The sequence below is a fragment of the Ascaphus truei genome, chromosome 11 (genome assembly GCF_040206685.1).
Source record: "Ascaphus truei isolate aAscTru1 chromosome 11, aAscTru1.hap1, whole genome shotgun sequence".
NCBI lineage: Eukaryota > Metazoa > Chordata > Amphibia > Anura > Ascaphidae > Ascaphus > Ascaphus truei.
The window spans coordinates 42,351,973-42,364,492 of record NC_134493.1 but is presented as its reverse complement, the minus strand read 5'-3'; the positions used below and the strand labels follow the sequence as shown (position 1 = coordinate 42,364,492).

Sequence of the window (12,520 nt, the reverse complement as noted above, 5' to 3'; positions counted from 1 at the left end):
ATACACAGCACCGCGGGCAGCACAGGTACCAGCCTAAATATATCAGTATATACACAGCACCGCGGGACGCGCAGGTACCCAGCCTGAATATATCAGTATATACACAGCACCGCGGGAAGCACAGGTACCAGCCTGAATATATCAGTATATACACAGCACCGCGGGACGCGCGGGTACCCAGCCTGAATATATCAGTATATACACAGCACTGCGAGACGCGCGGGTACCCAGCCTGAATATATCAGTATATACACAGCACCGCGGGCAGCACAGGTACCAGCCTGAATATATCAGTATATACACAGCACCGCGGGAAGCACAGGTACCAGCCTGAATATATCAGTATATACACAGCACCGCGGGACGCGCGGGTACCAGACTGTATATATCAGTATGTACACAGCACCGCGGGAAGCACAGGTACCAGCCTGAATATATCAGTATATACACAGCACCGCGGGACGCGTGGGTACCAGCCTGAATATATCAGTATATACACAGCACCGCGGGAAGCACAGGTACCCAGCCTGAATATATCTGTATATACGCAGCACTGCGGGAAGCACAGGTACCCAGCCTGAATATATCTGTATATACGCGGGACGCGCGGGTACCCAGCCTGAATATATCAGTATATACACAGCACCGCGGGACGTGTGGGTACCAGACTATATATCAGTATATACACGGCGCGCGGGTACCAGCCTAAATATATCAGTATATACACAGCACCGCGGGGTGCGCGGGTACCAGCCTGTATATCTCAGTATATACACAGCACCGCGGGACGTGTGGGTACCAGACTATATATCAGTATATACACGGCGCGCGGGTACCAGCCTAAATATATCAGTATATACACAGCACCGCGGGATGCGCGGGTACCAGCCTAAATATATCAGTATATACACAGCACCGCGGGACGTGTGGGTACCAGCCTGAATATATCTGTATATACACAGCACCGTGGGACGCGCGGGTACCAGCCTGTATATCTCAGTATATACACAGCACTGTGGGACGCGCGGGTACCAGCCTAAATATATCAGTATATACACAGCACCGCGGGAAGCACAGGTACCAGCCTGAATATATCAGTATATACACAGCACTGCGAGACGCGCGGGTACCCAGCCTGAATATATCAGTATATACACAGTACCGCGGGACGCGCGGGTACCAGCCTGAATATATCAGAATATACACAGCACCGCGGGATGCGCAGGTACCAGCCTGAATATATCAGTATACAAAGCACCGTGGGGCGTGCGGGTACAAGCCTGTATATTTCAGTATATACACATCACTGCGGGACGCGCGGGTACCAGCCTGAATATATCCGTATACACACAGCACCGCGGGACGCGCGGGTACCAGCCTGTATATAGCAGGTACCAGCCTGTATATATCAGTATATACACAGCACCGCGGGCAGCAGCAGCATATATATCTCTCTCTCAGGATATACGCAACACCACGAGCAGCGCGGGTACCAGCATGTATATATTAGTATATACGCAGCACCGCAGGCGGCCTGCATATATCAGTATATACGCAGCACCGCAGGCGGCCTGCATATATCAGTATATACGCAGCACCGCGGGCGGGCTGTATATATCAGTATATACGCAGCACCGCGGGCGGGCTGTATATATCAGTATATACGCAGCACCGCGGGCGGGCTGCATATATCAGTATATACGCAGCACCGCGGGCGGGCTGTATATATCAGTATATACGCAGCACCGCGGGCGGTCTGCATATATCAGTATATACACAGCACCGCGGGCGGGCTGCATATATCAGTATATACGCAGCACCGCGGGCGGGCTGCATATATCAGTATATACGCAGCACCGCGGGCGGTCTGCATATATCAGTATATACACAGCACCGCGGGCGGTCTGCATATATCAGTATATACACAGCACCGCGGGCGGTCTGCATATATCAGTATATACACAGCACCGCAGGCAGTCTGCATATATCAGTATATACACAGCACCGCAGGCAGTCTGCATATATCAGTATATACACAGCACCGCAGGCGGTCTGCATATATCAGTATATACACAGCACCGCAGGCGGCCTGCATATATCAGTATATACACAGCACCGCAGGCGGTCTGCATATATCAGTATATACACAGCACCGCAGGCGGTCTGCATATATCAGTATATACACAGCACCGCAGGCAGTCTGCATATATCAGTATATACACAGCACCGCAGGCAGTCTGCATATATCAGTATATACACAGCACCGCAGGCAGTCTGCATATATCAGTATATACGCAGCACCGCAGGCAGTCTGCATATATCAGTATATACACAGCACCGCGGGCGGGCTGCATATATCAGTATATACGCAGCACCGCAGGCAGGCTGCATATATCAGTATATACACAGCACCGCAGGCAGTCTGCATATATCAGTATATACACAGCACCGCGGGCGGGCTGCATATATCAGTATATACACAGCACCGCAGGCAGGCTGCATATATCAGTATATACGCAGCACCGCAGGCGGCCTGCATATATCAGTATAACAGTGGTGCAGTTTGCACATGGTGGGTTGTTGTGATATTGAGTGTAATTCTGTCCTGGGACAGTGGACCCGCTGGCTCAGGTGACGCAGGCGTTTCGGGAGCACCTCCTGGAGAAGGCTCTGTACTGTGTGGCTCAGCCGGAGCAGAGCAGACCCCTGACTGAGGGAGAGGGGTGAGTGTGAGATCACATCACTCCCTCTGTGTCTCCCTTATACCTTCTCTCTACAAATAGTCCACATTTCCATCTCATTGTCGGCCTCTTTTTGCACTCTCTCCCCTCCCCCCCATTCCGTCATGTTCTCTTCCTCTTTTATGCGCGTGTCCTTCACTTTCCTCTCACTCCCTCTCTTAATTTGTCTTGCTCTCCACTCTTCTCTCTCCCTTTTCTTTTTGCTCTCTCTCCACTGCTCTCTTTATCTCTCTCCGTCTCACTCGCTCCGTGTTCTCTCTCTTCTGCTCCGTGCTCTCTCGCTCCGTGCTGTTTCTCTCTCCTGCTCCGTGCTCTCTCCCCTCTGCTCCGTGCTCTCTCGCTCCGTGCTGTTTCTCTCTCCTGCTCCGTGCTCTCTCCCCTCTGCTCCGTGCTCTCTCGCGCCATGCTGTTTCTCTCTCCTGCTCCGTGCTCTCTCCCCTCTGCTCCGTGCTCTCTCCCCCCTGCTCCGTGCTCTCTCCCCCCTGCTCCGTGCTCTCTCCCCCCGCTCCGTGCTCCCTCCCGCTCCCCGCTCTCTCCTCCCGCTCCCCACTCTCTCCTCCTGCTCCCTCTCGGGTACTTAGCGCGGTTTCCCGGCTCCCGCAGGGAGTTCTCTGATGCGCTGGAATATCTGCAGCTGCTGAACGGCTGCTCGGACGCCGCGTCTGCGGCCAATCACACCTTCTCCATCAGCTCCAGCATGGCGGCCGTAACAGGTGAGCCCCCAGCAAATAAACATGGCTGCACGTGATCTGTGTATGTTCTGTGTGTAAAAACATGCAGCGACTGGGTGCGTTTGCATGTAATTACGTGCAGGTGTGTATGTGGTCACGGTATGTTTATTTGGTTAAATGCCTGTGATTTGATGCATGTGCATGATTGTGTGTATATGTTCATTTCTGTACATGTTTGTGTGTTTCCCTTTTTGGGCACCCTTAGGTGTGTGTATGTGCAAGTACATTTGCATGTGCAAGTAGTACAAGTACTTGTGTATGCGTGTGTATTTCTTATTGATAAAAATGTGTTACCAGGAAGTAATACAGTGAGAGCTACCTCCTCGTTTTCACGTATGTCCTGGGCACAGAGTTATAACAATACATGGTTACATTAAATGAACAGTCTTATACAGTCACTTCACAGACATCCCATGGACAGATAGTTAGAAAGTTGGGTACAGGGGCTATAAGGGCTGGTGAGTTTCAGATTGAAATAGAGAAGCTTTAACGTCGGCTAACGGCTCACACCCTTTAGCTTCCCTTAGGCTGTGCCAAAGGCTGTCCGCCTTTGGGGCGACGCAGATTTGATGTACACTGAAGGGGTTTAGATTTAATGCAGCTGTATGTACGTGTGTGTGTGTGTGTGTGTGTGTGTGTGTGTGTGTGTACTCGTGCATCTCATGCCCCTTGCTCACCTTCTGCTTGTTTTCCCCTCTCCAGGGACCGATCCCGTGGCCAAGTGGTGGGCGTCCATCATTATCGTGGCCATCAACTGGCTGCAGGGGGATGACGAGGCTGCTCAGAGACTGTACCCGGTGGTGGAGTACATGCCGAAGACTCTGTACGCGGCGGAGTGAGTGGGGGGGTGAGGAGGGAGGGGGTGTGGTTGGAGAGGGAGGTTAGTACCGGCATGTTGTTTGGGAATCGGAGAGGCTGCAGCGGGATGAGATTCCTCCATCCTGCCTTCTGCTTCTCCTGGAGCGGCACAAACCCGCCCCCCCTTCCCCGGAGGTTTTAGATGACGGGCGGCCGCCGGGAATGTGAGCTTCCTGCCGGGCCTTTCATTAACCCCTTACCTACCAGAGGGCAGCAACTCTGCTCCGAGAGCCTCTCTGTAATAACAGGTGTTTTGGTGATACTCGGCATGTAACATGACGCCGTTCTCCTCCCGCCCAGGAATCCGCTGCCCAAAGCCGCTCTTTACGCCTTCAAAGCCGTGCGCAGCCTGCTGGGGAAGGTGGACAGCGGTACGGTCAGCCTGGGGCGGTGTGAGAAGGCCAGTGGCTGCCTGCGGGACAGCCTGAACAGTGGCCCGTCCGGCAACGGCAACGTGGACAAGGTGAGACAGGGGGGAGACACGCAGAGTGTGAGCTCTGCAGCCAAGGTGCTGCTGAAGAACAGGTCCTCGCGTCGTGAGCCGGCAATGCCCGCGCTGGGAGGGGGGGGGGGGGCTTCGTGGCCACGTGGCTGTCACTGTGGTGCATTGTAGTTGCATTGCATGTGATACACAGGGTGTGCAATGTGTCTGCAGTGCAATACAGAGGCAGTGCAATACAGAGGCAGTGCAATACAGAGGCAGTGCAATACAGAGGCAGTGCAATACAGAGGCAATGCCCGGACCCGCTGCAGAGCGGGGGAGGTGTGTTACCTGTGTGATCGTCTGAACTACATCTCCTACTACTTCTGTGATCTCATGGCTATCTCTCTGCCCCGTACATGCTCATGGCTATCTCCCTCGGGCAGGCAGTGCAGCTTCTCATGTGTGACCTCCTGCTGGTGACGAGGACGAATATCTGGCAGCAGCAGCAGCAGCAGAGCTCGTCCCCGGGGGGGCCGCAGAGCACCGTACACCCGGCGTCCCCCCTCGAGCTCCGGGGATTCCAGGTGGATCTGAGCAGCCTGCGCAGACTGGCCCAGTCCTTCCGTCCCGCCATGCGCAGGGTGAGTGCCACGCGTGTCCCCTCCACCAGTGACCGGTAACGGGCAGGAGAAAAGTGCCCGGGGGGGGTTTAGAGACCATACAAAGTGTGATAGAGGCCATGAAAGTAGTGGTGCTGTCTCCCGTGGTACTGGCTCCCGTGGTACAAGCTCAGAATAAATCCCCGTGTCCTTGGCAGGAGGTGCCACCCTACGGTGGCACAGTAAGACGTAGTGATGCTTTGCACACTGGTGGGGAGGTCAGTTGCACTAACTTTGCCGTCCCCTCTGCTGCGGGTTTTTACTGTCCGTGGCGGTTATAGTGGCGGCGTTACATGGCTACGTTATATCAGACCGTAGGGGGGGCTTCATGTCAGGATTTCCGGGGGGTCTTATTACCTCCCTTTTGCCCCCTGTGCATGAAACGCCCTACATACAGTGTGTGACCGGAACGGGTGATCTCGTGATTTTATGGGATAAGAGCGGGATCAGTCACAGGATTCCTAGAAGAGATAGATCTTGCAAACCTCATTAATGTGTAGGAATCCCATACACACGACCCTTCCCACCCCATCCAAGGCCGCACCTGACAATCCAGCGAGCCAGACACCCTATTACATCAGTGGTAGATCCTGCTGACCCCATTAAGTTATAGGGACGCCGTGGCTGGAGTAAATCCTGTTGACCCTAGGGACCCAGTGAGTGAGGTACAATAGATCCCGGTGATCCTATTAAATTATAAGGACCCAGTGAGTGGGGTATAGTAGATCCCACTGATCATATTAAGTTATAGGGACGCAGTGAGTGAGGTACAGTAGATCTCGCTGACCCTTTTATATAGGGATCCAGTAGATCCCGCTGACCGTGTGGTCTGTCTCAGGTTTTCCTGCACGAAGCCACGGCGCGGCTGATGGCCGGAGCCAGCCCCACGCGGACACATCAGCTGCTGGACCGGAGCCTGCGGCGCAGGGTCGCCCCGTCCAGCAAAGAAGGTGAGTGGGCGCGAGGGTGGGGACGTTAACCTCTTCCTGCCCGAGGGCTCTGCTACACTCTGCGTTGCTGCTCTTGCAATGGGAGCAGTTGGTGGGCAGGAGGGCCGTCTTTTTAACCCCTGCGGTGCCGGAGAGGTGTCAGGGCGTTGTCTGATGATACAGCTTGCAGCCCTCTGGCACCGCAGGGGTTAAGGAGTCCTGGCAGTTTCATGCTCCAGACCTTTAACCCCTTCACTGCTGTAGAGGCTGGTGACGCATAGCTGTGCAGCGTCACACGCGTGTGCAGACTGGCACACTCCGTGCTTAATCTGTTAACCCTATAGCTACTGACACTCCAAAGAATGTAACCCTTTCACGCTCGGGGACGCCGGCGGCGCTTTGCTCGCTTATTGCTTCCTCCCCGGGTGAAATGGTAGTATCTTGGGTGGGGTGGATGAACGGCCCCTGGCCTAAAGAGCTTGCAATCTAAAAACAGGACGCATGGTGGCAGAGAGGCAACGGCAGAAGCTCCAGAACCTAAAATCTACAGTCCTCTCGGTGACAGAACGTCCCGTCCCCACGCACAGGCCACGGAGGCCAGGGTTTAATGGGTTAAATCTTAGGGCCAGTGAATTGACTCTAATAATGAGATAAGTGCAAAGAGTCGGCGTATCCGGACGGTAAAGCCGCAGAACTCGCGCACCGCGCCGTCCCACCGCCATTTCTACGCTGTTTTTCAGACTTTTCTGCATCTCAAAATGTGTCGGAATAAAGGTGACGCTAATCCCTTGATATAGAAACTGCACGCGCAGCTCGTTACGCGCAGCTCGTTACGCGCAGCTCGTTACGCGCAGCTCTTTACATGCAGCGCAGCTCGTTACGCGCAGCTCGTTACATGCAGCGCAGCTCTTTACATGCAGCGCAGCTCGTTACGCGCAGCTCGTTACGCGCAGCTCGTTACATGCAGCGCAGCTCTTTACATGCAGCGCAGCTCGTTACGCGCAGCTCGTTACGCGCAGCTCGTTACGCGCAGCTCTTTACATGCAGCGCAGCTCGTTACGCGCAGCTCGTTACGCGCAGCTCGTTACGCGCAGCTCTTTACATGCAGCGCAGCTCGTTACGCGCAGCTCCTTACATGCAGCGCAGCTCGTTACGCGCAGCTCTTTACATGCAGCGCAGCTCGTTACGCGCAGCTCGTTACATGCAGCGCAGCTCGTTACGCGCAGCTCGTTACGCGCAGCTCGTTACATGCAGCGCAGCTCGTTACGCGCAGCTCGTTACATGCAGCGCAGCTCGTTACGCGCAGCTCGTTACATGCAGCGCAGCTCGTTACGCGCAATCGTTACGCGCAATCGTTACGCGCAGCTCGTTACGCGCAGCTCGTTACGCGCAATCGTTACGCGCAATCGTTACGCGCAGCTCGTTACGCGCAGCTCGTTACGCGCAATCGTTACGCGCAGCTCTTTACGCGCAGCTCGTTACGCGCAGCTCGTTACGCGCAATCGTTACGCGCAGCTCGTTACGCGCAGCTCGTTACGCGCAATCGTTACGCGCAGCTCTTTACGCGCAGGGAGGGAAGGGGGGTGGAAGTTCTGATTATCTCGTTCTCCCCAGTCTGATAACGAGTCAGAATGATGCACACTCGCTCCCTGGCTGAGATCTGAGATCAGACACTAAACCGGCTCCCAAGGCTCAGTTATAAATATCGTCGGCGCGAGTTAGAAACGTGATTTACAAATGCTTCTATGTATCATTTGTTCTTAAATAAGAGCCCGCGATTAATCCAGGGGCTCAACTCCAGTCCTCAAGAACCCCCCTCGCCCCACCCCCCCAACGTGTAAGGTTTTCAGGATATCCCAACTTCAGCACAGATGGCTCAATCAGAGGCTCAGTCCAAGAAGCCGGGACTGATTGCGCCACCTGTGCTGAAGCGGGGACTGATTGAGCCACCTGTGCCACTGAGGGGGGGGGGGGGGGGCGGTTGAGCTCGCCTGTATTAAGCATATACGTCTGTAGTGTGGTCCTATGAGGGTCCGCGCTTTAATTCAATGGTTGCCCCGCTGGCGCCCTTGCAGGGAAGGGGTTAAACAGGGCGATACTGAGGCTGCTTCTCTTTCATCCACAGATATGGTACGGTTGGTCAGTTGCAGTGTGACCCTCCCGACCCTGCCCTGTCAGTAACCTTCAACCTATGACCTTTTATTTAAGAGACCCTTGTCTCTCTGGGGAAGGGGGTTCTGTTCCCGTGTTGCGCCCCGTCCCAGCGTCGGTGCCCCCCCCACCGTCTGCGGGCATTTGGAACCGGAGAGGAGACTGCCCCCGCCTCCTCCCCACCAAAGCCAAATGCTGACGGCTTGCAGGACTCTGCCCGGGATGAGCACAGGAGGAAGGGGGCAGACCCGGCAAGGGGTCAGCGCCATGCCTTGCGTGTTAGCGCAGGCACAGAAGGGGTTAAACCGCCGGGCTCAGCCTGGACGGGGGTCCCTGGGAAATCCCCCCACCCCCCGGGGTGTTCGGCTTTGGGAAATGTCTCTCAAAAAAATATTTTCTGCCTCAGAAAGTGGGGTATTTTTTTATAGAACTTGGAGCTGCTGTTCTGTTCCTGTTATTATTTACTGGTTAGGTGTCCTACCTACGTGTGTGCGTTTTTGTGCAATGCTGTGTGTATTTGTGTCATTGTTTGTGTGACTGTGCGTGAGATGGTGTGTTGTATTTTTGTGTGTGAGTGACGGTGTGCATTTTTGTGTGACGGTGCATTTGTATTTGTCTGTGTGGGACACTGGGTGTGACAGGGTGTGTGGATGTGACTGTGTGTGGGTGTGACTGAGTGGGTGTGGGTCTGACGGTGTGTGTGTGTGTGACAGGGTGTGTGTGTGTGACAGGGTGTGTGTGTGTGTGACAGGGTGTGTGTGTGTGACAGGGTGTGGGGGACTGACAGACTGTGTGTGTGGGGGACTGTCTGTCTGACTGACCGACTGTGTGTGACATATAGTTTCCCAGTCATCTGAAACCTGTATCCTGAGACCCCAAGAAAACATTAACCCTCGCTGACCCTCGCTCACGTCCCTCCAGCTCAGTCCTGCTGTGCATTGCTGCGGGTCAGAGCAGCGTTGCGGGCTCCGCAGGGTTAGAGGAGCTGTGTGAAGCGGGCGATGCTAGAGATAAGAGATACAGTATAGAAACACCTGGTAAAGTCAGTGTGTATACAGAAGGCGTGTGCTGCCCGGGAGGTAATCAGAACATGGGGAACCCGCACCCTGGGGTACGCACTCCGAGAGAGGAATCCCCGTGTGGTGCATCACAACCTCAGTGAGGATATTTTAACCAAAACTTCAACAATTTTAAATAATGGCGAATTGCTTAACAAAATAAGTGCTTTATATGAAGTGATATTATTTCAATGGCAAACAGCCCTATGGTGTTTGCTTTAATCCAGATTGCATAGTAACACACAAATGTGTATATTTTTACCTTTATTTTAAATTATGTCAATTAAAGTTTGAAGTTTTAGTTTAAAATATCACTGAGGCTGTGATGCATCACACAGGGATTTCTCTCTCCAAGTGCACCAGTGTCATTTCCCCAAATTCCCCCCCCCCCCCCCCCCCCCCGATGCATAGAGATACTCAGCACCATTATACAGTGTTGTATATTCATTTTCAGGATAGGCAAAAACATATTTCTCATGAGTCTGATTTATGCTTTAAGCATTAACCCATTCAGAGACCCGCCGCTCTTTGTATGTTGCAGACACACTGCTCTGCAGTGCGTTGCGTGCCTCTCCCAGCACTGAAGTGGTTAAAGACGAGTAAAGCCTGTGTGTGAAGTCTGTCCCTCGTTGTATAATTGTGACTTCCCTGTCCGTCTTATTAAAGCGTTATGAACTCTGGCTTTGCCGCTGCCTCTGTGTGATCTGAAGCAAGGAGAAATCTCAGGCCTCTTTGGGCAGGGAGGGGTTAACACCCATTTTCTGTGAATCACCCTGTGGGGATGTGCAGGGACAGGTGTGTTCTGTTAAAGGGTACTGAGTATCACTACAACACTGCAGTTACATGTATGAAGGGGGACACAATGCAGGGTGACACGCAGAGAAGGGGGACACAATGCAGGGTGACACGCAGAGAGGGGGGATGCGCAGGGACAGATGTGTTCTGTTAAAGGGTACTGAGTATCACTACAACACTGCAGTTACATGTATGAAGGGGGACACAATAAAGTGGAGGGTGACACGCAGAGAGGAGGGATGCAGTGCAGGGTGACACGCAGAGAGGGGGGATGCAGTGCAGGGTGACACGCAGAGGAGGGATGCAGTGCAGGGTGACACGCAGAGAGGGGAACGCAGTGCAGGGTGAGATACAGAGAGGGGATGCAGAGCAGGGTGAGATACAGAGAGGGGATGCAGAGCAGGGTGAGATACAGAGAGGGGATGCAGAGCAGGGTGAGACGAAGAGGGGGATGCAGAGCAGGGTGAGACGAAGAGAGGGGGATGCAGAGCAGGGTGAGACGCAGGGGGGGATGCAGAGCAGGATGAGATACAGAGAGGGGATGCAGAGCAGGGTGAGACGAAGAGGGGGATGCAGAGCAGGGTGAGACGAAGAGAGGGGGATGCAGAGCAGGGTGAGACGCAGGGGGGGATGCAGAGCAGGATGAGATACAGAGAGGGGATGCAGAGCAGGGTGAGACGAAGAGGGGGGGATGCAGAGCAGGGTGAGACGCAGGGGGGATGCAGAGCAGGATGAGATACAGAGAGGGGATGCAGAGCAGGGTGAGACGAAGAGGGGGGGATGCAGAGCAGGGTGAGACGCAGGGGGGGATGCAGAGCAGGATGAGATACAGAGAGGGGATGCAGAGCAGGGTGAGACGAAGAGGGGGGGATGCAGAGCAGGGTGAGATGCAGGGGGGATGCAGAGCAGGATGAGATACAGAGAGGGGATGCAGAGCAGGGTGAGATGCAGGGGGGATGCAGAGCAGGGTGAGATGCAGGGGGGATGCAGAGCAGGGTGAGACGCAGGGGGGGATGCAGAGCAGGGTGAGACGAAGAGGGGGGGATGCAGAGCAGGGTGAGACGCAGGGGGGGATGCAGAGCAGGGTGAGACGAAGAGGGGGGGATGCAGAGCAGGGTGAGACGCAGGGGGGGATGCAGAGCAGGATGAGATACAGAGAGGGGATGCAGAGCAGGGTGAGACGAAGAGGGGGGGATGCAGAGCAGGGTGAGACGCAGGGGGGATGCAGAGCAGGATGAGATACAGAGAGGGGATGCAGAGCAGGGTGAGATGCAGGGGGGATGCAGAGCAGGGTGAGATGCAGGGGGGATGCAGAGCAGGGTGAGACGCAGGGGGGGATGCAGAGCAGGGTGAGACGCAGGGGGGATGCAGAGCAGGGGATGATGCAGAGCAGGATGAGGTACAGAGAGGGGATGCAGAGCAGGGTGAGACGCAGAGCAGGGTGAGTCAGAGTACTGAATTTGAGAGATGTCGCATCAGTCTGGTACAGAAGTGATGGGGTGTCCCCGATGCACAGCAAAGGTGTTGTATTACGCTTTGTAGCAGAGCGACGCAGCGCCAGAGTTCTGTAGCAGAGCGACGCAGCGGCAGAGTGCTGTAGCAGAGCGACGCAGCGGCAGAGTGCAGCAGAGCGACGCAGCGGCAGAGTGCTGTAGCAGAGCGACGCAGCGGCAGAGTGCTGTAGCAGAGCGACGCAGCGGCAGAGTTCTGTAGCAGAGCGACGCAGCGGCAGAGTTCTGTAGCAGAGCGACGCAGCGGCAGAGTGCAGCAGAGCGACGCAGCGGCAGAGTTCTGTAGCAGAGCGACGAAGCGGCAGAGTTCTGTAGCAGAGCGACGCAGCGGCAGAGTTCTGTAGCAGAGCGACGCAGCGGCAGAGTTCGGGAGCAGAGCGACGCAGCGGCAGAGTTCTGTAGCAGAGCGACGCAGCGTTCTGTAGCAGAGCGACGCAGCGGCAGAGTGCTGTAGCAGAGCGACGCAGCGGCAGAGTTCTGTAGCAGAGCGACGCAGCGGCAGAGTTCTGTAGCAGAGCGACGCAGCGGCAGAGTTCTGTAGCAGAGCGACGCAGCGGCAGAGTGCTGTAGCAAAGCGACGCAGCGGCAGAGTGCTGTAGCAAAGCGACGCAGCGGCAGAGTGCAGCAGAGCGACGCAGCGGCAGAGTTCTGTAGCAGAGCGAC

General features: G+C 55.0%; 1 protein-coding gene across 3 annotated transcripts in view; it reads left to right on the top strand.

Annotated features, from left to right (window-relative positions):
- SREBF1 (sterol regulatory element binding transcription factor 1) overlaps positions 1-12,520 on the top strand; it is a 33,834-nt gene that overhangs the window by 18,076 nt on the left and 3,238 nt on the right. For 2 of the 3 annotated variants that reach the window (XM_075565869.1, XM_075565870.1), the window contains exons 13-18: positions 2,615-2,723; positions 3,345-3,454; positions 4,175-4,307; positions 4,631-4,793; positions 5,198-5,395; positions 6,252-6,363. In XM_075565869.1, the coding sequence (XP_075421984.1) occupies positions 2,615-2,723; positions 3,345-3,454; positions 4,175-4,307; positions 4,631-4,793; positions 5,198-5,395; positions 6,252-6,363 (825 nt within the window). Of the gene's footprint in view, positions 1-2,614; positions 2,724-3,344; positions 3,455-4,174; positions 4,308-4,630; positions 4,794-5,197; positions 5,396-6,251; positions 6,364-8,467; positions 10,232-12,520 lie in introns of those variants that run through there. The other variant, XM_075565871.1, reaches the window with a different exon arrangement.